Source organism: Neophocaena asiaeorientalis, unplaced genomic scaffold (assembly GCF_003031525.2).
Source record: "Neophocaena asiaeorientalis asiaeorientalis breed wild unplaced genomic scaffold, Neophocaena_asiaeorientalis_V1.1 scaffold29, whole genome shotgun sequence".
In the NCBI taxonomy this organism is placed as follows: Eukaryota; Metazoa; Chordata; class Mammalia; order Artiodactyla; family Phocoenidae; genus Neophocaena; species Neophocaena asiaeorientalis.
In genome coordinates this window covers 4,623,737-4,649,136 of record NW_020174423.1, presented here as the reverse complement: position 1 = coordinate 4,649,136, position 25,400 = coordinate 4,623,737, and the positions used below count along the sequence as shown (strand labels likewise).

The window sequence follows — 25,400 nt, the reverse complement described above, 5'->3', positions numbered from 1 at the left end:
CCTTAGATTTTTCAGGACACAAATTCTTATGTAGATAAATCAAGTTGATTTGAATGTAAATAAATATAGGCCATTCAGATTCCTCTTCCTTAATTTGAGATTTACTAGAAGAAATGACACAGAGAATGGAAGCCCTGGAAAATCGCCTGAGATACAGATGAAGATTCAAAATGCTACATGTATTTGTACGTCATTGTATCAAGGATTACAGTGAAACAGTTCAGAGCCCCAAAAGCTCAAGCTATCATTAATTCTATAAGGTTGTAAACTAAAACATAACTAGTACTGAGAAAGCTGGTTTGCTATAGAGCAAAGGCAAAAAGTACACACTAACTTGTATAAATTCATTGAGAAAAGAAAATCTTTCAGAATCCTAAAATGAGTTTATCAAGTGAGAACAAATAAGCTATGCAAGATATTCTGTAATATACTGTGGACACATTTGCTTTTGCCTTGTTCTGCCTTAGTGTTGCAATCTTATTTGACTCCAAAATAAAGTTTGCACAGTCTTACTTCCGTAGAACACTGGCCATGGGAAAACTATTTTTTTTTTTGTATTGGACTTTACCTTGATATATGTATATGGATGTATACATAAAGTCATAGAACATATGTATCGTGTAACAAGTTAGATTTTTTAATACAATATTAAAATTCACTTCAGAGAATGGTACTGTGTAAAATTCTAAGTTTAACTTAAATGCAAGGTATGTAATACATGAGAAATGGCTAAAACACATGAAAAAAATGTTGAATCTCACCGATAATCAGGAAAACGCAGGTTAAAACAATCAGCTTGGCAAGTTAGCATGTCTGACTATAGCATTGGTAAAGATGTGGAAATACGGGGCTCTTGTACACTGCTGTTGAGAACACAAATGGGCAGCCTCTGGAGTATAATCTATCAACACCTAGTAAAACTGAAAATGCAGCCCTACCCTGTACTCTAGCTACTGCAGTTACAGGTATCTAACTAGATGATTTTAGCCTCCTCGGTAGTGTATGCAGCCTGTTGCCTATACGGGTTGCCCTAAGGGACCTTGGAGACAGCCCTTTCCAGTGTACATTAATGACTGGCACGCTGTCCCCAGTCTAGGCTCCAGACAGGTATGCACGGTACCTTTGGAAAGCGCCAGGGCACAGTGGCCAGGGTCCACACTGGCCAAATCATAATGTCCATCAGCACCAAGCTGCAGAATAAGGAGCGTGTGATTGAGACACTGCGCAAGGCCAAGTTCAAGTTCCCTGGCCGCCAGAAGATCTGTATCTCCAAGAAGTGGGGAGTCACTAAGTTTAATGCAGATGAATTTGAAAACATGGTGGCAGAAAATTGGCTCATCCCGGGGCCTGTGGGGTCAAATACATCCCTAATCGTGGCTCTCTGGACAAATGGCAGGCCCTGCACGCATGAGAGCCTTGGCGCTGTCCCCTCCTTACTCGTGCCCACCAATAAATCCTACTTTCTTGTCCAAAAAGAAAAAGAATGTTACTCGAGTTGATAAAAGTTAACAAATTACAAATAACCTAATCATCTTCAGAGAGGGAACTGATAAATTGTGGCATACCTCAGAAATACTACTATGCAATATTTAAAAGAATGTATTGGGCTTCCCTGGTGGCACAGTGGTTAAGAATCTGCCTGCCAATGCAAGGGACACAGGTTCGAGCCCTGGTCCGGGAAGATCCCACATGCTGTGGAGCAACTAAGCCCGTGCGCCACAACTACTGAACCTGCACTCTATAGAGCCCGTGAGCCACACCACTGAAGCCCGCATGCCTAGAGCCCGTGCTCTGCAATAGGAGAAGCCACGATGAGAAGGCTGCGCACAGCAACGAAGAGTAGCCCCCGCTCGCCGCGACTAGAGAAAGCCCGCACGCAGCAACAAAGACCCAGCGCAGCCAAAAACAAATGAAAAAATAAAAAATTAAAAGAAACGTATTGTCTACATGTATACACGGTAAAACTCAAAAACAATGATGAATTTAAAGTCAATGGCAAACTGTGTTTAGCATACCATTTCAGTAAATGAAAAAAAAACAAACTACACTGCTAGTTGTTCAAAGATACATAAATATGTACATTTAAGTACAAAATATGTTCCAGAAGGGTACACAGAAGAGTGGTGTTGTCCCTGGGAAAACAAGGAAGTGGGGATTGGGATAGAGTCGAAGGAGACTTCAAATCTATCAGTTCAAGGCACTTACAGGATCAAGAAAATACAAGTGGCAGCTTCTTTAAGAAATGAAGACCCCCCCACCCCCAATGACATCCATCCTATGGAAGCTACTGTATTTTTGAGGCCAAATGATGCTTTTACAAACAAAACACCTTAAATAGGCTTATGTTTAAATACTTCAAGACAAGTGTTCCCATCAAAATTTCCTCCCAAAGGGCAGTGTGCTAAACTAGGAAGAACATCTCCTGGGCTACAATCCTATCTGGAAATCATCTAATTCTTTCCAAGCATAAGAGTTGTGATTCGAAGTATTAAGCCTTCAATTTATATTCATATTTGAGTCCTCCGAGTGATCCTGAAAACAGGTTTTCATTAGAAGTGCTGATTTGGGTTGGCATTACCTTTTGAGATGTAATCAGAGTTTAGGCATTGCTTCCAGCTGGTGCAAATCTGTCTTCTGTTGAGTCCTGGCTCCCTCTAGTGGCTCTAGACTGTGTGCACACAAACACACAGCCACCACTGCCACACACTTTAGCTATTAAATACATGTTTCAACTTTCTCCAACTTGGGAAGGAAAATGCCTTCGTGGGAGACAAAACCTCCAACCAGTCCATCAAATTTACATATTAATCTAAAATATTTAACTTGAATATTGTCTAAAATTTGAAATGGTTCTCCATTTTCCTTGTTTTGCTCTGTGTACATATCAGGTATAAAAGTTTTGCTTTCCAGTTTCATTATTTGTGTGACCTTTCCAAGCCTTGATTTCCTCATCCGTCAAACAGTACTATCTCAGGGCTCTAATCAAGACGGCGGAGTATAAGGACATGGAACTCACCTCCACAAATACACCAAAAATACATCTACGTATGTATTCTCACAGAATACCTACTGAGCACTAGCAGACCACCTTAAACACCTGAAAGGACAAGAAAGATCTCCCCGTGAACCTGTGTAGGACGAGGCGGGGGTGGGGGAAGCGGGATGGGACCTGCGACCCTGGGAAGGAGCTGTGAAGAGGAATCAGCGGCTCAGATGGGAGCACAACCACGTGCCACCTCTCCGTGCTCCCCAGCCTGAGACGCCCACGCCCGTGGGTACACGTGGGGGCTGGGTGCTGAAACTTGCGTTTAGAGGACAGACCTGGGGAGAGGATTGGGGTTGGCCGTGTGGAGACAGCCCAAAGGGGCTGGAGCGCGGTAAGCAGAGGTGTACACAGAAGCCCAGGCCCACCATAGAGGCAAAGCGCCACTGTTAAGCAGTGCACGAAGGAAGGGGCAGGGCCCAGTGTGGCAGCTTCTTTGCTCTGTGCACCAGCCACTGCCCAAGCGGCCTCCGGGATCAGGTGCCGGAGGCTGTGCAACTTAGGAAGCAGGGCTAAACCTCTCCTCAGGGCTGCGTGAGACGCGGGTTTACACCTCCACCTCCAGCTTTGTAAACTCAGCACTACGGGACGTGGAGCAATGAACGGGTGCCCCCATGGCTGGGACAGGTCTGGGCTGCCTCCATAGCTTCCACAGAGGGTCCAGGTGCGAGACTACTGCAGTCCTGGGACCTGACTTCGGTGGATCTGCGCTGGTGGCCTTGTGAAAACACCACCTCAGGGGTACCAGAGCCAGTTGCCAGCACTCCTACGGTTGAGGCAGGACAGATGGCAGTGCCAACAGTGTACTCTGTGAGCCCGCACAAAAGGATGACAGGTTAACAATAGAGCGCACTCCCAGGCAGACAGCTCTGGTGGAGGAATACTCAGTGGCTCTTCTCCCAGTGGGAGCACTTCAATCCCACCTACCTCGCACCGCAGCTCAGAAGTGCAACTCAGAAACAGATCTGGGGGCTTCTACTCCAACAACTAGGGAGCAGATACTGTCCCTGACAGGGTTATAACAACCAAAGAGCAAAAAGAAGGCCCCACTTAACATCCGGTGCGGTGCGGGCGCTGGTCACACCACCAGTCACACCCCCTTATCAAGGAGATAAGGGCCAGGACACACTGAGGAAAGAGGTGGCAGGCATCCATACTAAACATAGCCCTTGCACCAAAAATATTAAATGCATGCAGGCTACACAGGGACGCTCCTACATAGCCCTCCAAGATCACAGTAGATGAATGTTTCTCCTAAACTCAGAGTAAGAGAAATACAAATAAAATAAAGCAGAGGAATGACCCCCAGTTAAAATATCAAGAGAACTCCCCTTTGAAAGAACAAACAGATCTCTTCAGTCTGATAGACACCAAGTTCAAAAAACAGATAATGAAAATACTGAAGGAATTAAGAAAGGCTATCAAGAGAGATACAGATTACTGTAAAAAGGAACTAGAAACTAAAGAGGAGCCAAGAAAAATTAGAAAACTCATCTGCAGAGATGAGAGCTAAAGGCAGTGAACAGCAGATTGAATAGTGCAGAAGAACCAAGACAGAATAATAGAAATCACCCAATCAGAACAGCAGTCAGAAGGCCAAATGAAAAAAAAAAAAAACAGGAAGCAATATAAGAGACCTATGGGATAATATAAAGCGTGCCAATCTATAGGAATTCCAGAAGGAGAAGAAAGAGAAAAGGGGATCGAAAACGTATTTGAAGAACTTATGGCTAAAAACCTCCCAAACCTAGAAAGGAAACAGATATCCAGGTACAGAGGGTCCCAAACAAGATGAAAACCCAAACAGACCTACACCAAGACATATAATTCAACTGGCAAAAGTTAAAGATAAAAAGAGGATTCTAAAGGCAGCAAGAGAAAAACAAAGAGTTAATTACAAGGGAACCCTCTTGCTGATTTCTCTAGAGAAACCTTACAGACCTGAAGGGAGTGGCAAGATATATTCAGTTAAGTCCTGAAAGGGAAAAATATGCAACCTAGGATACTCTACTCAGCAAGATTATCATCTAGAATAGGAGAGAGAAAGAATTTCCCTGACAGGCAAAAACTAAAAGAATACAGCAATACTAAACCTATCCTAGGGACTTCCCTGGTGGTCCAGTGGCTAAGACTACTCGCTCCCAATGCAGGGGGCCGCGTTGGATCCTTTGGTCAGGGAACTAGATCCCACATGCCGCAATGAAGAGTTTGCATGCTGCAACCAAGACCTGGTGCAGCTGAATAAATACTTTTTTAAATGCTCAAAAAAAAAAAAAATACTATCCTAGAAGAAATACTGTAAGGTCTTCTCCAAATAGAAAAGAAGCAAGAAGCTACAGGAAAGAGAAAATAAGCCAGTATACAGATTAAAAGAAAAAAAAAATTTTGTCAAAGCAGTGATAACCACAATGAGCAGCAAAAGGATAAACATGAAGATGTAAAAGAAGACCTCAAAATCATGAAATGTGGAGAAGAGTAAGAAAATGTAGGGTTTTTTTAGAAAGTGTCTGAGCATATATGAATATTGTCTAAAGCACGTAAAGGAAGGGGTTAACATACTTGAAAAACAGCGTAACCACAAATCAAAAACATATAACAGATTCACAAAAACCAAAAAGAGAACAGGGCTTCCCTGGTGGTGCAGTGGTTAAGAATCCGCCTGCCAACGCAGAGGACACAGGTTCAAGCCCTAGTCTGGGAAGATCCCACATGCCGTGGAGCAACTAAGCCCGTGTGCCACAACTACTGAGCCTGTGCTCTAGAGCCCGCAAGTCACAACTATTGAGCCCACGTGCCACAACTACTGAAGCCCACGCTCCTAGAGCCCGTGCTCCGCAACAGAAGCCACCACAATGAGAAGCCCATGCCCCGCAACAAAGAGTAGTCCCCACTTGCTGCCACTAGAGAAAGCTAGTGCGCAGCAACGAAGACCCAACGCAGCTGAAAATAATTTTTTTTTAAAAGAGAACAAAAGCACAATATAAAATGAACTCATCAAACCACAAAAGGAAAAACAAAAAGAAACAAAGAAGAAATAGAGAATCAACTGGGAAACAGGGTTTAAAATGGCCATAAATACATACCTATCAATAATTACCTTAAATGTCAATGGACTAAATGCTCCAATCAAAAGACAGAGTGGCAGACTGGATAAAAAAAAAAGAGGCTACAACATGCTGCCTACAAGAGACCCACTTTAGGACACAGACTGAAAAGTGAGGGGATGCAAAAATATATTTCACTCAAATGGAAATGACTAGAAAGAGGGGGTCACAATGCTCATATCAGACAAAATAGACTTTGAAACAAAGACCATAGAGAAAGACACCATATAATGATAAAAGGATCAACACAAGAAGAGGATATTACACTTGTCAACATATATGCACCCAACATAGGAGCACCCAAATACATAAAACAAATACTAACAGACATAAAGGGAGAAACTGAAAGGAATACAGTAATAGTAGGAGACTTTTAACACCCAATCACATCAATGGACAGATCTTCTAAACAGAAAATCAATAAGTCAACAGAGATCCTAAATGATACAATAGAACATTTAGACTTAATTGATACTTTCAGGACATTATATCCAAGAAAACCAGAATACACATTATTTTCAAGACACTTGAACATTCTCTAGGATTGACCACATATTAGGGCACAAAATGAGCCTCAACAAATTTGACTATAGAAATTATCTGAGTATCTTTTCTGACCACAAGGGCATGAAACTGGAAATCAACCACAGAAATAGAAATGAGAAAAAAAATTATTACATGGAGACTAAAACACGCTACTAAAAAACCTATGGGTCAACGATGAAATCAAAGAGGAAATTAAAAATTTGAGACAGGACTTCCCTGGTGGCGCAGTGGTTAAGAGTCCGCCTGCCAATGCAGGGGACACAGGTTCGAGCCCTGATCCGGGAAGATCCTACATGCCGCAGACCAACTAAGCCTGTGTGCCACAACTACAGAGCCTGCACTCTAGAACCCGCGAGGCACAACTGCTGAGCCCGCGCACCTAGAGCTCTGCAACGGGAGGGGCTGCTGCAGTGAGGAGCCCCCGCCCACCGCAACTAGAGAGAAAGCCCGCACAGCAACAAAGACCCAACACAGACATAAATAAATTAATAAATAAAAAAAATTTGAGACAAATGACAATGAAAGCACAACCATACAAAATGTATGGAATGCAGCAAAAACAGTTCTTAGAGGGAAGTTCACAGTGATATAGGCCTTCCTTAAAAAACAAGAAAAATCTCAAACAACCTAACCTACCACCTAAAAGAATTAGAAAAAGACCAAACAAAACCTAAAGATGACAGAAGGAAGGAAATAATAAAGATCATAGAGGTGCTAAATAAAGGATGTTTTAAAAATAGAAAAAAAAAATAAAAACAAGAGCTAGTTTTTTTTAAAGAGTAAACAAAAACTGACAAACCTCTGGCCAAGCTCACCAAGAAGAAAAAGGACCCAAATAAACAAAATAAGCAACGAAAAAAGAGAAATAGCAACCGCTACGGCCAAAATACAAAAAACTCTGAGAGAATACTATGAAGAATTATATGCCAACAAATATGACAACCTGGAAGAAACAAACAAGTTTCTGGAAACATACAGCCCACCATAACTGAATCGAGAATAAATAAATTGGGACTTCCCTGGTGGCGCAGTGGTTAAGAATCTGCCTGCTAATGTGGAGGACACAGGTTCGAAGCCCTGGTCCAGGAAGATCCCACATGCCGCAGAGCAACTAAGCCCGTGCCACAACTAATGAGCCTGCACTCTGGAGCCCATGAGCCACAGCTACTGAAGCCCACGCACCTAGAGCCTGTGCTCTACAACAAGAGAAGACACTGCAATGAGAAGCCCACGCACCGCAACGAAGAATAGCCATCGCTCACTGCAACTACAGAAAGCCTGCACAAAGCAATGAAATTAAAAAAAAAAGAAATTTGGGGCTTCCCTGGTGGCACAGTGGTTGAGAGTCCGCCTGCCAATGCAGGGGACACGGGTTCGTGCCCCGGTCTGGGAGGACCCCACATGCCGCGGAGCGGCTGGGCCCGTGGGCCATGGCTGCTAGGCCTGCACGTCCGGAGCCTGTGCTCCGCGACGGGAGAGGCCGCAACAGTGAGAGGTCTGTGTACCGCAAAAATAAATAAATAAATAAATAAAAATTAAAAAAAGAAATTGAACAGACTGATCACTAGACATGAAATAGAACCTGTTAAAAAAAAAATTGCCTACAGACAAAAGTCCAGGACCAGATAGCTTCACAGGTGAATTCCACCGAACACACAAGGAACTTACCAATCCTTCTTGAACTCTTCTTCCAAAAGACTGAACAGGAGGGAACACTCCCAAAGACATTCTATGAACCCACCATAACCCTGACACCAAAATCAGACAAAGACACTACCAAAAAAGAAAATTACAGGCCAGTATCTTTGATGAATACAGATGTAAATATTCTCAACAAAACATTAGCAAACCGAATCTGGCACCACATAAACAAGGACCAAGTTGGATTCATCTCAGGGTCACATGGATGGTTCAACATACACAAATCAATCAATGTGATACACCACATCAATGAAAGAAGACAAAAAACACATGATCATCTCAACAGATACAGAAAAACCATTTGATAAAATTCAACATCCATTCATGATAAAAACTCTTACCAAGAGATATAGAGGGAATATGTCACAACATAATAAGCTATTTATGACAAACTCATAGCCAATATAATACTCAATGATGACAAGGTAAAGCCTTCCTGCTAAAATGTAGAACATGACAAGGATGCCCACTCTCACCACTTCTATCCAACACAATATAGGAAGTCCTAGCCACAGCAATCAAACAAAATAAATAAAGGTATTCAAGTTGGAAGGGAACAGGTAAAATTGCCACTATATGCAGATGACATGACACCATATATAGAAAACCCTAAAAACTCTACACAAAACTACTAGAACTGATAAACGAATTCAGCAAAGTAGCTGGATACAGCAAACATACAGAAATTGGTTGCATTTCTTTACACTAACAATGAAAAATCGGAAAGGGAAAGTAAAAAAACCAGTTCCTCCTAAAATCACATCCAAAAAAATAAAATACTCAGGAATAAACCTAACCGAGGTGAAAAGACTTACATGCCGAGAACTATAAAACATTAATAAAAGAAACTGAAGATGATTCAAAGAAATGGAAAGATATACCATGTTCTTGGATTGCAAGAATTAATGTTGTTAAAATGGCCATACTACCCAAAGCAATCTACAGATTTAATGTGATCCCTATCAAATTAGCCATGACATTTTTCACAGAACTACAAGTAATCCTAAAATTTATATGGCACCACAGAAGACCCAGAATTGCCAAAGCAATCCTAAGGAAAAAGAACAAAGCAGGAGGCATAACCCTCCCAGATTTCAGACAATACTACAAAGCTATGGTAATCAACAGCATGGTATTGGCACAAAAACAGACATATGGATCAATGGAACAGCACAGAGAGCCCAGAAATAAACCCACAAACCTATGGTCAATTAATCTTCAACAAAAGAGGCAAGAATATACAATGGGGAAAAGAATTTCTTCAGCAAGTGGTGCTGGGAATGTTGGACAGCCACATGTAAATCAATGAAGTTAGAACACACCCTCACACCATACACTACAATAAACTCAAAATGGCTTAAAGACTTAAATATAAGACACGACACCATAAAACTTCTAGAAGAGAACTTAGGCAAAATATTCTCTGACATAAACTGTACCGATGGTCAGTTTCCCAAGGCAATAGAAATAAAAGCAAAAATAAATGAGAACTAATCAAACTTATAAGCTTTTGCACAAAGGAAACCATAAACAAAACAAAAAGACAGGGCTTCCCTGGTGGCACAGTGGTTGAGAGTCCACCTGCCGATGCAGGGAACACAGGTTCGTGCCCCGGTCCGGGAGGATCCCACATGCCACAGAGCGGCTGGGCCCGTGAGCCATGGCCGCTGAGCCTGCACATCTGGAGCCTGTGCTCCGCAACGGGAGAGGCCACAACAGTGAGAGGCCCGCGTAGCGCAAAAAAAAAAAAAAAGACAATCCATGAACGGGGGGAAAATATTTGCAAATGATATGACTGACAAGGGCTTAATTTCCAAAATATACAAACAGCTCATATAACTCAATATCAAAAAAACCCAATCAAAAAATGGGCAGAAAACCAAAATAGACATTTCTCCAAGGAAGACATACAGACGGCCAACAGGCACATGAAGAGATGCTCAATACTGCTGATTGTTATAGACATGCAAATGAAAACTAGTGAAGTATCTACCACCTCACAATGGTCAGAATGGCCAATTAAAAGTCTACAAATCACAATAATAAATGCTGGAGAGGGTGTGGAGAAAAGGGAACCCTCCTACACTGTTGGTGGGAATGTAAATTGGTGTAGCCACTATGGAGATCAGTATGGATGTTCCCGAAAAAACTAAAAAAGAGTTGCCATATGACCCAACAATCCCAGTCCTGGGCATATATTCAAACAAAACTGTAATTCAGGACTTCCCTGGTGCCACAGTGGTTAAGAGTCTGCCTGCCAATGCAGGGGACACAGGTTTGAGCCCTGGCCTGGGAAGATCCCACATGCCACAGAGCAACTATGCCTGTGCGCCACAACTACTGAGCCTGTGCTCCAGAGCCCGTGAACCACAACTACTGAAACCTGTGCACCTAGAGCCTGTGCTCCACAAGAGAAGCCACTGCAATGAGAAGACCGCACACCACAATGCAGAGTAGGCCCCGCTCACCGCAACTAGAGAAAGCCTGCGTGCAACGACCCATTGCAGCCAAAATAATAATTCAAAGAGATACATGTACTTCTATGTTCACAGCAGCACTATTTACAATAGCCAACACATGGAAACCCCTAAGTGTCCATCAACAGATGAATGGATAAAGATGTGGTACATATATACAATAGAATACTACTCAGCCGTAAAAAAGAACGAAATGCCATTTGCAGCAACATGGATGGACCTAGAAATTATCATACTAAGTGAAGTCAGAAAGACAAATACCGTATGTTATCATTTAAATGTGGAATCTTATCTGTGACACAAATGAACTTATCTATGAAACAGAAACAGACTCACAGAGAACAGACTTGTGGTTGCCAAGGGAGGGTGGGGTCAGGGAGGGATGGAGTGAGAGGTTGAGGTTACCAGATGCAAGCTATTATATATAGGGTGGATAAACAAGGACCTACTGTATAGCACAGGGAACTATATTCAATATCCTGATAAACTGTAATAGAAAAGAATATAAAAAAGATGTGTATGTTTAAATGAATCACTCTGCTATACAGTAGAAATTAACACAATATTGTAAATCAACTATAGTTCAATAAAAAAGTACTACCTCATTGGATTGTCATAAGGATTGAATGGGTTAACACGTACAGTACTTACATGTTACGTTAGATACTATGTTTTTACTCTTCAGTAGCCAAGAGTACTGCACACAAGGATGATACTTTTAACTGTATGTTAAATGGATTCTTTGCTTATCTTACCTGAGGAGAGTACTTTGGCAGACTCCCACTCCTACATTATCTTTTTTTTTTTGGTGGAACGTGGGCCTCTCACTGTCGTGGCCACTACCGTTGCGGAGCACAGGCTCCGGACGCGCAGGCTCAGTGGCCACAGCTCACAGGCCCAGCCGCTCCGCAGCATGTAGGATCTTCCTGGACCAGGGCACAAACCCGTATGCCCTGCATCGGCAGGAGGACTCTCAACCACTGCGCCACCAGGGAAGCCCCTACATTATCTTTTGAAGCAAATAGGTAGGAGGTAGTAAATATAATAAATGGTAAATGTACAAGATGTTCAAGACCTATCAACGAGGGAAGAGGGAAAGAAACATGATGCCACTGAAAGCAGAGGGAGTGCAAGTCTAAGGGGTAGCTGGAAGAGCTGCAAGAAATCAAAGAGAACTGTTTTCTATGAACTAGATGATCATCGTCTAGAAGGCCCAACTAACAGCATTTGCTACCAGCCTAAAGTTTTCTTTCTTCTCTATATACCTTTTGCTGCTGCTTCCATATCATATCGATTGCAATTAACATACTCCAGAATATCCAAACTCTTCTTTGGGACCTTCCTATTTCTAGGCCTAAAAACAGGTAGTTCAGCATTAAGTATGGATTAAGTCCAATTGACTGGAATTTCCTGCAATCCTTGCATATTAGAGCTTCCCGGCCAAACACATTACTGTAAGTCCCCTACATACGAACCTTCAAGTTGTGAACTTTCAAAGATGCGAACCTGCCCTGTGTGCCAGCTGTTGTACTGTACTATTGTACTTTCCAAGGTACTGTACTGTAAGATTAAAAATGTTTTTTTTTTTATTATTTGTGTGAAAAGTATTATAAACCTATTACAGTACAGTACTATATAGCCGATTGTGTTAGTTGGGTACCTAGGCTAACTTTGTTGGACTTACAAATAAATAGGACTTAGGAACACGTTCTCAGAACTCGTTCATATGCAGGGGACTTACTGTACTTTCATCATAATCTGAAAAATGTATTTTAAAATGCCACCTTAGACCTTATTGTCTCCAATTCTGGCAGCACTTTAATGGCACTTCACCACAGTTGCCCTAGGCCAGAATGAATGAGGTATGTTTCCCATCTACTAGTTCAAACTCCTTTCCTCTGAACTTTAAACTTTCTGCTGAAACGATGATTGCATAAAAGCCACATATCAAGGTAAAATCCAAATGGTCTTACAGCATATTAACACTACCTAGAAGGTCCTAGAAATTATTTTTCCAAAAACCGTAATTCCAAAATGCCTACAGCCAAAGTCATGCAACAGAACCTTTACAAAGAAATGGTACACTGGTAGTCACAATATTGTATTCTTCGGGTACCACCCAAACCTTAAGAAATTAATTGGAACTAGTCAACCTTGGTGGCGCAGTGGTTAAGAATCCGCCTGCCAATACAGGGGTCACAGGTTTGAGCCCTGGTCTGGGAAGATCCCACATGCCAGAGTAACTAAGCCCATGCACCACAATTACTGAGCCTGCATTCTAGAGCCTGTGAGCCACAACTACTAAAGCCCGTGCCTAGAGCCCATGTTCTGCAACGAGAAGCCACCACAACGAGAGCCACCACAACGAGAAGCCCGCACACCGCGATGAAGAGTAGCCCCCACTCACCGCACCAGAGAAAGCCCGTGCACAGCAATTAAGACCCAACGCAGCCAAAAAAAAAACCCCCAAAAAACAAAACAAAATAGCATGAAAGGTCAATTTGAAAGAAGAAACTGACCAAGTAAGTAATAATCACACAAACTTCCTTAACCAAAAGACAAACATTTCAATGACCATGGAAATAGACTAACAGCATTGGAAATCAGCAGTAGTCTGACCAAGGAATTCTTATCAGAGATAAAGATTTTATAACTGTGGCTCTTAACCAAGAGATGCTGTGAAAACGTGGTGACGCTTGGGGGTGTTGTTACAATAACATGGAAGGAAAACCAGGAATGAGAAATATCAAGCAGTATCCACAATCCTCCACAACAAAGAACCGTTCTATCGAAAAATGTCAGTAGTACTCCCTAATCGAGAAAATTTGAGTAAATGAACTGGTAAGAAAACTCTAGTTAATAATGGCCACTCTCCAAATTATACCCACAACCTTAGATTAACTTCAGATACAAACTAAAATCATGCAACATCTAGCTTGAAAGAAACCAATTCCCTCACCTGTGGAAGTAGGAATTTGACCCACCCATGGCTGTTACGTAACTATTAAGAGGTAGCCTTCTGACTCCAAGTTCAGTAAATATTTCCTGGATAGTGTACTGAAGGCATCCACATCTCCTATGGATCATTCCTCTACCACCAAAAACTGCCTACCCAAGTTGATTGATTCTGAAGACCAAAAGACATTTCTGACACTTCTGCAACCTTAGAACCCAACACAAATTGTGCAGGGTATACCCTAACAACAATATTCAGCTCTGTAAATCTAAGTCAACATTCTTCCCCCAAGTTAACTCCTTTGAATGTTCCAAAGGATATTATTAAATGTGGGAAAAGGTTTACATAGGACATACTTGGGAGATGTAGTATGCAGTTTTCCCAAAATCTGAACACCAAACCTACCTCACAGTATATCTTTTAGGACTATAATTATATAAAACACACTTTGCAAAACTGTGGAATTAACACTATTGAAGATCTAGGAATATTCTTAAGTTGTCCAAGTACATTTCTTCTACCCTAAGCACTGCACATCCTTCGGTAAGACCTTGCTTCATTAAACAGAACTTCTCTCAGCCTGTGAAAATTTTGGGGTGGAAGGAACATACTTCACTTAATACTCTTTGCTACTCAGATTTGGTGGATTTAAGCTGGACTGTAAATTGCAATTCTGGTTAGATTCTGGGTATGGAACCTTGCTGCCTCTGACATACTCAAATATAAAAGAACAATAACCCGAGACTGAAAATGATGAAAATTAGTAAGTCTCTTAAAAATCTAGTACAGGAAAAGAACTCAGTGCGCTCCCTTTACAATAACAGGGAAAGAAACAGCAATGTCTGGGAAGTCTTGCCAATATATCTAGCTGCCCCATGCCCTCTAATCCTAGCTTCAGGAAGGTACACTGAAACAAAAAGAAATTTTAAAAAATGACTGAAATGAATACAGTATTTTTAAAACAAGCTCTGGCCAGTTTTATTAAAGAAAAATTGTGCATGATTTACTTTTCACCAGTCTGTTCTGGCATGCTTCTAATGATATCAGAATCACCTAGAAAATAAAACACAATAATTTTACAATTCATTTAATGTCAACAGGTAATCATCAAATTAGCAATTGTTATCTTCAAAAGTTATTACACTAGCTGTGCTACCATTTCTCAAGGTTGATAGGATACCCAGAGTCACAGACATTTCCCACATAAGATTCATCATGTAAATCAGACTTAGTTTATCACCAGCATTTATAAAACCAGACCTAGGAAAAGAACTAGGTCCAGGGACACATGCATGGTCTTAATATAGCGAATGTTTAGCCTGCCCTGATTATTACAACATCAGAACAGCGAGAATATTCGCAGTATTTTATGAATTAATTAAAAATTCGTAAGTTCAAAACATGACATGATTTTATCCATCTGTTCTCAGGCAGCCAGTAAACGTTCCTTTTTTCTACCGTTTCACCTGATTTTTCTGTCCCTTGATAATTTCACCTTTTACCAAGGCCCTGAAGTCATCATTTCTTAGGTGCTGCATGAAATGAAACTCATGATCTCAAAGTAAAGAGAATTTCATTTATAAAAAGGTAATTCTGTACTGACATTCATTATCAATTCTCTGTAAAATAAAATTACAGGATATCCCTTGCTGTATCCAAATCCTCAACATCTGAACTTAGAAACTAAAGACATTTGTAGAGCAAGAAATACTTGTATTACATCATAAAGGAAAAGAATTACTTTATGATTTAAAAAGCATACCTGGATCAATGATAGCAAGTGTGCATACTCTGTAGTATTTTCCACACGCTGTGCCCAATTCAATATTATTGCCACTGTAGTGATGGACACCAGTTTTGGCCAACATGGCATAATACTCTATTTCAGATTTCCTTTGGGAACCAAAACAAGGTAGATAAATATCATACCAAGTAACACAGATTAAATGTTACTTCTCTCATTAGTTCTAATGTTGGTAAGGCCTTCAAACAGTAAGCCAGTTATTACTTTTAGAAACATTACCATATCCATTATTCAATACAAATCATCCTTCCTTGGATCCCTTACAAGGGATGGGACAACCAGTAAATACCTGTGCTTATGGAAAAGAGTAGAGTACAAAATAAAATTATCATTTACTTAGCATTTACTATCGCCAGACATTTTACATTATAAAATTCCCATGACAACTTCTAAGCCGTTTCTATCACCCTCTGGTGCTCTGAAACCTAGATGGAGAATAATATTACGGGTATACCTCAGATACTGCATATTCATTCCAAACCACTGCAATAAATCAAATATTGCAGTAAAGCTAGTCCCAGGAATTTTTTGGTTTCCCAGTGCATACAGAAGTTGTGTTTATACTATAGCCTATTAAGTGTGCAACAACATTGTGTCTAAAAAAACCAACATACATACATTAGTTAAAAAATACTTTATTGCAAAAATAAATTAATTAATTAAAAAGCTGCCTATCATCCGAACCTTCTGGGAGTCGCAGTAGTAACATCAAAGATCAGTGATCACCATAACAACAGAGAAAAAGTCTGAAATATCTCGAGAATTACCAAAATGTGACATAGACATGAAGTGAGCAAATGCTGTTGAAAAACTGGAACTTACAGACTTATTCAATGCAGGGTTGCCACAAACCTTCAATTCGTAAAAAAAACAACAAACAAAAAAAACCCACCCCACAGTATCTACGATGCACAATAAAGGGAAGTGCAATAAAACCAGGGATGCCATATGCTTGTACTTACCCAGAGTTAGCAGTTTTGTGTCCACTAAGTAGGTAGACATGAATGGTTTTACGAATTTGAAGGGAGTCCTAATACACTGTTGCCACTACTCACTGCAAGTGTGCATCCGCAGACAAGTAGTGCCAAAAGGTGCTTGTTAAAAACGCGTAATCTCAGGCCCCAATCCAGATACATTAAATCAGAAATTGCATTTAAACCAGATCATTCGTGACTGTGTGCATATTCATGCTTGAAAAGCACTGCTATAGAAGGTAAGCATGAAAGGTTTGGAATAAGACCAAAGGTTTGGGAGGGGATGGGATGGAAGAAGAGATCTCTCCAGGTTTTGCCAATTACCTACACACACTATATAAAACGCTGTGAGGTTATATGTTACCACAGAAAATCAACAAGGGAAAGGGACTGAAAACACGGCTTATATTCTGCATGGTCCAAGTTTCTTTAACTTATATAAAATACCCACTAATTCAGTTTCAAAACAGTGAGGCAAGCAAAAACTGGGTGAACTGGGAACCTGCAGCTCCACAGGCCAGCCTGAACTTCTCTGATCTTAGCTTTCCTACACTACAACAAGTTCATAAAATGAAGCTCTTTTAAAGCATCTTAAAGTTAAAAAAAAAAAAACGACCCAAAAGGCAGGACACATGGACAAACAAACAAGTTATGTTTCTGCACTGCCCTCAAACTTTGACATTCTCTGGTTTTTACCCCTTCTGCCACGCATTTCTCCCAAAGAGAACCTCATACGAGGAGAGAATATGATGAGGGGGAGAAAAATCAAGAGCCCAAAATCAACAACCATTAAATTATTCTCCAGGTGTCCCTGTGTAATACAAAATTTTACATGATACCCAGTTTATGCTACCCAGATTGCAAGTTCACATTCCTGGATATTCGCTCACGACCAATTTGCAGTGGGCGACAAACATACTCAGGTTCTTTCAATTACCTCAAGGCTGGGCAGTTGTTGGCGAGGATGACCAGTTTCGCTTTGCCGTGTCGGATCATTTTCAGAGTCTGCTTGTACCCCAGCACGTACTTTCCACTTTTCATAACCAGTTGGAGCCTAGAGTTGATCGACTCCAGTGACTTTTTCTACAAAGCAAACATGTAACACGGACTTGAAGGCCTTGTTTGTAACCACTTAAAACGGGATCCACCTTCCTGGAAGCTGAACCCCTTAATAAAACCTCCGCAGAGGGTCCCAAATCCCTGGGAGAGTCCTTCGGGTTTATTTTGGACCCCTACAAGGCCAGCGGGCACGCTGCGCGCCCACTGTGCTCGGACCCGCCCGCCCCGGCCGAGACTCATCTCTCCATGTGAACAGGCTTCCGGCCCTGGCCTGCTACACTCACCGTCTTCTTTGCGGCCACCATCTTCCTGCCTTAGGCGCGGGACGCCCCCAGCCTAGAACACAGAGGACAAGACAGGAAGTTTAGGATCCGAAGCTCCAAACGGCAACTCCCTGGACTCCCCGCGTGGCCTAAGCCTCGGTACGGAACAGCCTACTCACGCACTGCAGCCGCCAAGATGGCCGGAGAGCGAGAAAGGAAGGAAATCCCACAATGCCAAGCTCTTCACGTCAGGGCTGAGACCCCGTGACCGGAAGCTGAAGCAAATCACAAGCGGAAGGGGCGGGGCAAGAAGAGAAGGGCTGATGTGGGTATCTCTAGGGGCTTCGAATTGTTTTGGCAGCTGTCTGGTGCTGTTCACCTGCCGGCTGCGGGCCGTAAACCTCGCCGTCTGTGTTGTGCCGCTGCTCATAGCTGAGGACTGAGGAACGTGGAACCGGACGCGAGTTGGAGAAACCGACTGAGAGTGAGGCGGGAGGAGCGGTGAGAAGAGGCGGCGGCGGCGGCTGGACCTCGGTCTTAGCGCCGCTGAGCGCATCTCTGCCCCAAGTCGGGGCTCTTGAGGAGACTCGGGGAGGACCGGGGTGTGCCGCAGCTCCCGGGTCTACCCTCTGCCGTCGGTTCCGCCGGGGCTGAAGAAGCTCCGTGCACTCCCCTGCACTCACCCAAGTTGCCTGTACAAGTTGTCAGAGAACGGTGGCGCCCCCCTCTGGCTCCCCTAAACTCACCTCTTTTGTGGCCGTGTTAGTGGGAACTTGTAAGCCGAATTTTCACTGGGGGTGATAACAGGTCTAATTAAAAATCTTTTTGTTGTGAACGTTGGACCTTGATACAGATATCAGTAACGAATCATTCAAAATATTAGGCACAAAAAGTCACCAACACACACACACACACACACACACACAAACACACAGACACACACGCAAATAAAGGTAAAATCTGACCAATAGGTAAGCTGTCATCGTGTGTCAACTTTTAGGAATCTATCCTACATTCTCATGCCCAAAGACATGAGAATAAGTATATTTATTTCAGCATTAATTTTTAATAGCAAAACAAAAATAGAAACATCAAATGTTCATCATTCTTCACCAGTATATATGTTGGTATATGCATAGACAATTCAAGTCTGGAAAACTAATCATCGGAACGTATGTTGGATGAGAGATAAGAGTAGGTGGTGAGGAGAGAACATTTACTTTTACTTTGTATGTTTCAGTACTGCTTGAATTATTTTACATTGTATTATTTTACAGCACGTATTGTTACGTAAAGAGCTCCTTTTTAATAAAAAAAAGTGGTTGTTTTCAATAGAGCTTGTGAAACATCAATTATATCTTAAAGCAGTATTTTTCAAAGTATGGCTCCCAGATCACCTGATTCAGAATCACCTGGAATTCTGAGTCCTGGGCCCCATCCAGGTCTGTGGAAGAAATCTTTGGATGTAGGGCCCGGGAATCTGAGGTTAATGAGCAGCCTCCACGATTCTCATACATAAATTTGAGAAGTAGAGAGGAATGAAATAGCCTAGTTGGTTCTGAGGCATGCATGCTTAGACAGAGACACAAACTAATGATGCCTTACACTTTTATAATGAGCTCTATACTTTGAATGCTTTTTAATATCTACTTTCCCTCAAAGTAATCAGGCCAGATATTACCCGCATTTTAGAAAGTATATGATTAAAGCACTTGAGGTGACTTTCCTCGGTGCTTTTCATTTTATAATACCAAATTTCTGGTCCTTAATATATGTCCTCACTATATATATATTTTGTTTTGTTTTCTTAATGTCCTCATTTTATATATATATATATATATTTTTTTTTTGTACGCGGGCCTCTCACTGTTGTGGCCTCTCCCGTTGCAGAGCACAGGCTCCAGACGCGCAGGCTCAGCGGCCATGGCTCACGGGCCCAGCCCCTCCGCGGCATGTGGGATCTTCCCAGACCGGGGCACGAACCCGTGTCCCCTGCGTCGGCAGGCAGACTCTCAACCACTGCGCCACCAGGGAAGCCCCGTCCTCACTATATTTTAAAGAAAGGCCTTAGGTGCTTTCTCACAGGGATCTTACCATGGTTTTGTACTGGAAGCCGGGGAAGCCCAAAGTACTCATTCATCCATACATTCATATATATGAACCATGACCACAAAATGTTTGAGAATTCTTCCTAGGGTATCTTAACTGATTTTTTGCCATATCTTTTTGGAGATATATTTAGGTTCTTGTTTTTTCTATTTAATACCTGCAGGACTTTGGTCAAATTGTCTAACCTCTCTAAGCATCAGCTTCCTCATCAAAAAACTGGAATAATAATGTCTACCTCATGGTATTGTTATGAGGATCACAGTAAACATAATGGTGTATGAAGCACCTAGAACAGGGCCGTGTACATAATAAGTGTGCAGTGGATGTTAGTTCTCTTCCTCAGTCCCACTCCTATTTCCCTAACTCCCCACTGCAGCCACCCATCCACAACTTAAGTTGTGGTTCACAACATTGCAAGACCCAAACGCTAGGGGAAGAAACACTTGCCATGCAAGAGCAACAGTCAAATCCTTTGGCTCATGAAGATTTTGTAAATATTTCCACACTTGTATTTATTAGAGCAGGAGTTGGCAAGCTTTTTCTGTAGAGAGCCAAATAGTAAAGATTTTAGGCTTTTGGGCCATATGGTCTCTTTGGCAACTACTTAACTCTGCTGATGTAGCCCAAGAGCAGCCACAATACGTAAATGAATGAATTTCATTCATTGAATGAATGAGCATGGCTGTGTTCCAGTCAAACCTTATTTACAAGTCAGGATTTGGCCTGCAGGCCATAGTTTGTTGACCCCTGAGTTAGAAGATTACTATTACTTTCATTAAAAATAGCTACTTTAAGTCACGTCATTATTCTAAAGAGACGTGTATTGAAGTATTTACAGATGAAGTGTCATAATATCTGCAACTTACTTCCAAATTGCTAAAATAAATGTAAATAAAATCCTAAAATAAATGTAGATAAACAAGTAGGTAGAGCAAATGCTGGTCCAGTGGTTAAGATTCTGCGCTTCCACGGCGGGGGTCTGGGTTTGATTCCTGGTCAGGGAACTAAGATCCTGCATGCCCTACAGCATGGCCAATAAATAAATAAGTAAAACTACAGAAAAAAAAAAAAAGAATATTTTAAAAAATAAAAATGAAAAACCACATGGGGGGCATACAGGTATTCATCGTACTATTCAACTTTTTGTGAATTTGAAAATCTTCATACCAAAATGTCGAGGAATTTATATGTCTCAAGAAAGGACTTTGCCATTCAGACATTATTTTATTTTTTCTGGTTGCTAGTCTGTAGCATTTCAGAGTGATTTAGAAAGAATACCAACAGGTAAATGTGACAGGACAGAATTCACACAAGGCTCTCTGGTTTTTCTTCCCCAAAATCACTGCTCTAAATTTCTGAGAATTCTGAAGACACCTGCATTTATTGTGCTTCTGGTTTTTACTTGCTATGAGAATGAAAAGTGACAGGCTGCATTCCCTGTTAGAGCAAATACCAACAAGATCATCTGCTATTCATTGGTTCAGTACACTGGCCCATCCCCTTATTGTTAAGCAGTTAAATCTATCATATTCATTGTCATAACTCAGCCTTCATATTCTTAAGGCACCCTGGACATTAAACATGCTCAGAAATAAAGCAGGGAGAGGGAGGGATTGTGAATCCAAGTGAAAAGACCCTGTAAACTCAGTGAATGTTGGTGGCCTTTCAGCTAGCTAAACATACATACACTGAGACATGAATTCTGAACCCATAGAGGACAAGAGGGAATGAATGCCACCTATTCCTCTCCACCCTTTCTGCCTCCACAATAATGAAGAATCCAATGTATTTCTCCTATACCCCTTTCTGTTCAGACTGGGAATGCTCCAGACTGCACTGCATTAAAAATAGGGCAGAGAAACACCTTCTCCTATTTTCTTAAAAATAATTTTTCCATTCTTCAAAATGGGTATATTTTTATACTCTTGGATACAAAGAACCCAGAGCACTTTATTCACTATTTTACTGTGGAGGAGTGACACTTTTGGAAAGTAGAGTAGTTTTACATTTCTTAGAGTCAGTTTTTGAAATTTTAGTGTTAAATGAGATTCCTGTGTTTCTAAGGGTCCACAAAAGTATGACGTTTTACGTTTTATTTTTAATAATTTGAAAAGCCTAACATATACTTTTTATTCTTAATAAAGCTATAATGCACAGGCTTCTTTTTTTTCTCTTTTAAGTAAAATTTAATTCCATCACACTGCATGTCATGCTGAACAGAAAATGTCCCTGATTACTTAATGGAGAAATAGATAATAAATGCAATTTTGTGACAACATCATAACATGGGTATGTCAGAGAAAAGTGATAAAAGGAGTCCTTGAAGGTAAAAAAGATTTACGAACTATGCCTTCAAGATGTAACACATCAGCCTGTAAAATCACAGTATCAGTTATGATTCCGTATTATCAAGATAGGACTAAAGGAATAAGACAGGACTGGTAATTGCTAAGAATGAGTGTGGTCTGGGAGAGGGGAGGGAGAGTAAGCATTATATCTTAGCTTAGATACTTACTTTGTAAGCAGTAGAAACAAGTTAGCCAGTTAAGCAGAAAAGGAATTTATTTTGTAGTTCACCAAATGAACAGGAAGACTGGAGAGTAAGAACTGGATCTGTGTATACTGGTCATATGGGGGAGGCACCGCCATTTATTAGTCACTGGTTCAGAGCACACTCTGCAAACCTCAGGACAGCATCCCAACTTTCAAAGGTGCTTCACCTTGTCTGTGCCATAACTGAGTGCCACCCTATCATCCTATAGGTTTGGCTTCTTCTGGATGATGAGGTATATGGAAAGACCAGTAAATCACATAGAAATTAACCTATTACCTTGCTTGTCTCATAGTAAAGTGAGTTCTTTGATAAGATATGATACTGAATGTAATGTCTTGATGGATGTGTAATGGCTTGATAATACCATCCCCTAATTGATGGTGTTGGCAGAGGCATGATGGGCAGGAAAAGCAAATTTAATCCAGTGTGTATTACAGTAAAGATTCTCTACTGTCCCCAAAGAGGTCCAATAAGTCTTCCGCAAGCAAGATCTTCAAAGTAAGGATATCATTTCAGAGGCTTACAGTTGCTGCTGCTGGCAAATCAGGCACTCAGCCAGGAAAACCACGTTAAGTGGTGTGAGCCCGTACGTACCTTCTATCCTTGTCATTTTATACTTGAGCCCATTGAGCAAGCATTGGGGTGTCTCGTGAGAAAGGTCTCCTAACATCCATGGGCACCTGATTATTACCGTTCACCTGATTATAAAATGCTTCCTCTGAAAGAAATGGAAGAGACCATGACTTGACTAACAAGTTATCTCTGAGGCAAAGGAAGATACCCAAGTCAACTCCTAAAACATAACTGATGGGGAAAAGGGGGAACTTACCTGGGCTCAATAAGCCCTGGTTTAGCACGAAAGCATTAAGAGGCAGAGAATTCCAAGTCATGTATTTATGTTTAATCTGTGAGTGATTGCATTCCTTTTTGTAGCAATGGAGTTTTGAAAATTTTCACTAGCTAAATAAAATGTGGCTTTCACTTAAAAAAAGAAAGAGAATCATCTGAAGTGGGAGCCTGCTATGAGCTGACTTGTGGCCCACCCCACAAGTTGTTGAAGCCCTAACCCACACAGTGGCTCAATCTGGAGACAGGGGTCTTTAGGAGGTAACTCAGGTTAAATGAGGTCATAAGGGTAGAATCCTAATCTGATAGGACTCTGGCTTTACAAGAAGAGGAAGATCTCCCCGCCTCCGCAACCCCCCATGTGAAGACACAGTGAGAAGGTTGTCATCCATAAGCTAGAAAGTAAGCTCTCACCAGAAACCACATCGGCCAGCACCTTGATCTTGGACTTCCTAGGCCCCAGAAGTATGAGAAATAAGCATCTATTGTTTAAGCCACCAAGTTTATGGTATTTTGTTATGGCAGCCCACACTGACTTCTACAGGGCCTTTTGATAACATTTATATGAGAAATATTTCCCAAATCTAGGCTTATACTGAAAGGTCCATCCACATTCCTCCTTTAAACTTCCTGGCACAAATCCTGTATTCTCAGTTCTTGACTTGGAATCCAGCCAAATCATTAGCCACTTTCAAAGTACTCCTCTTTCCTTGGGGCACAGTAACCCCAGATAGAAGGTAAGGACAAGAATCACAGTACATATTTGTAATGTTATGAAGCGTACTTCCTCAAAGATACCCAGTCTCCTCTTCCTACCAAGGGATTTGTGAACCGACTGCTGGATGGCCAAGGCTTCATCAGGCTTGTGCTGCAGAAGGGAGAGGGAGAGGAAGATGGAGAGAGAGAATAGAGACGGCATCGGGAGGGGGAGGAGAAGGAAAGATGGGAATGAAGGGAGGGAGGGAGGGAGAGACCTCTAAACATATGGTAATGTCCATAGCTGTGTACCCCATGACCCATAGAGGGAAATATGACAAATTTTAGGCAATTTGAGCATCAAAATAAATAATGATGGTGTTATGAGCTGATCGTGTCCCCACCAAATTTGTATGTTGGAGCTCTAACTCCCTATACCTTATAATGTGGCTGTGTTTGAAGCTAGGGCCTTTATAGAGGTAATTAAGGTAAATGATGTCAATCCAATATGACTGGTGTCCTTATAAGAAAAGGAGATTAGGGGGCTTCCCTGGTGGCGCAGTGGTTGAGAGTCCGCCTGCCGATGCAGGGGACACGGGTTCGTGCCCGGTCCGGGAGGATCCCGCATGCCTTGGGGCGGCTGGGCCCGTAAGCCATGGCCGCTGAGCCTGCGCGTCTGGAGCCTGTGCTCCGCAACGGGAGAGGCCACAGCAGGGAGAGGCCCGCGTACCGCAAAAAAAAGAAAGAAAAAAAAAAGAGTAGCCCCTGCTTGCCGCACCTAGAGAAAGGCCGCACGCAGCAAAAGGCTATATCACCAATAATAGGGCAAACTGACATCATGTGCCCCTTTATATGAATCCACAGACAACTAACGTCTGCCCATTCCAGACAAAACTGCATCACCTGAAAACAATCATGAGGAAACATCAAACTCAAACAGAAACTTTCTACAAAATAAATGTCCTGTTCTCAAAACAAAGAAAAACAAAACAAAACGAGAAACGAAAGACGAAGAAAGACTGATGAACTACTTTAGTTCGTTAAAGCAAACGAGAGAGGCACGACACCTAAATGCAATGCGTGGTCCTGAGTTGGACAATTGACCACATCTGAAGAGAGAGGGGATTAAATAGTATGTTATCAACGTTAAACTTCCTTGTGGTAACAGTACTGAAGTTATGTAAGAAGACTGTCATCACAAATCTAGTCACCAATCAATACCACTGGCTACAATCGCCTCCTCCCCTCTCTCCCTTACATCATCCCTG

At 41.7% G+C, this 25,400-nt stretch overlaps 2 protein-coding genes, 1 non-coding gene and 2 pseudogenes across 5 annotated transcripts in view; 3 read left to right on the top strand and 2 right to left on the bottom strand.

Annotated features, from left to right (window-relative positions):
• The window catches only part of MATN2 (matrilin 2), a 138,713-nt gene extending 138,055 nt beyond the window's left edge, over positions 1 to 658 (top strand). For all 3 annotated transcript variants that reach the window (XM_024756584.1, XM_024756583.1, XM_024756581.1), the window contains one exon: positions 106 to 658. In XM_024756584.1, coding sequence (XP_024612352.1) covers positions 106 to 161 — 56 coding nt within the window. In that variant the 3' untranslated portion in view covers positions 162 to 658. The remainder of the gene's footprint in view (positions 1 to 105) is intronic.
• Positions 659 to 944: 286 nt separating this feature from the next.
• On the top strand, positions 945 to 1,052 carry LOC112407366 (uncharacterized; annotated as a pseudogene).
• On the top strand, positions 1,003 to 1,453 carry LOC112407294 (60S ribosomal protein L10-like; annotated as a pseudogene).
• A 13,325-nt stretch (positions 1,454 to 14,778) lies between these two features.
• RPL30 (ribosomal protein L30) lies at positions 14,779 to 18,172 on the bottom strand. Its single transcript, XM_024756634.1, has 5 exons — positions 18,107 to 18,172; positions 17,949 to 18,000; positions 17,543 to 17,688; positions 15,590 to 15,720; positions 14,779 to 14,880 (listed from the first exon to the last, which is right to left on the bottom strand). Exons 2-5 carry the CDS (start codon positions 17,967 to 17,969, stop codon positions 14,831 to 14,833), a joined length of 348 nt encoding a protein of 115 aa, XP_024612402.1. The 5' UTR covers positions 17,970 to 18,000; positions 18,107 to 18,172; the 3' UTR covers positions 14,779 to 14,830.
• On the bottom strand, positions 15,059 to 15,190 carry LOC112407363 (small nucleolar RNA SNORA72). Its single transcript, XR_003004731.1, has one exon. It is a non-coding gene; the product is annotated as a small nucleolar RNA SNORA72 (small nucleolar RNA).
• Positions 18,173 to 25,400: the final 7,228 nt, after the last annotated feature.

Excerpts from the sequence above, each read along its gene's own strand:
- RPL30 (XM_024756634.1), bottom strand. The coding sequence starts at position 17,969 with ATGGTGGCCGCAAAGAAGACG. Across the intron at positions 15,721-17,542 it reads AACAACTGCCCAGCCTTGAG|GAAATCTGAAATAGAGTATT; the intron begins GTAATTGAAAGA and ends TGGTTCCCAAAG. Across the intron at positions 14,881-15,589 it reads ACTTGCTATCATTGATCCAG|GTGATTCTGATATCATTAGA; the intron begins GTATGCTTTTTA and ends TTTATTTTCTAG.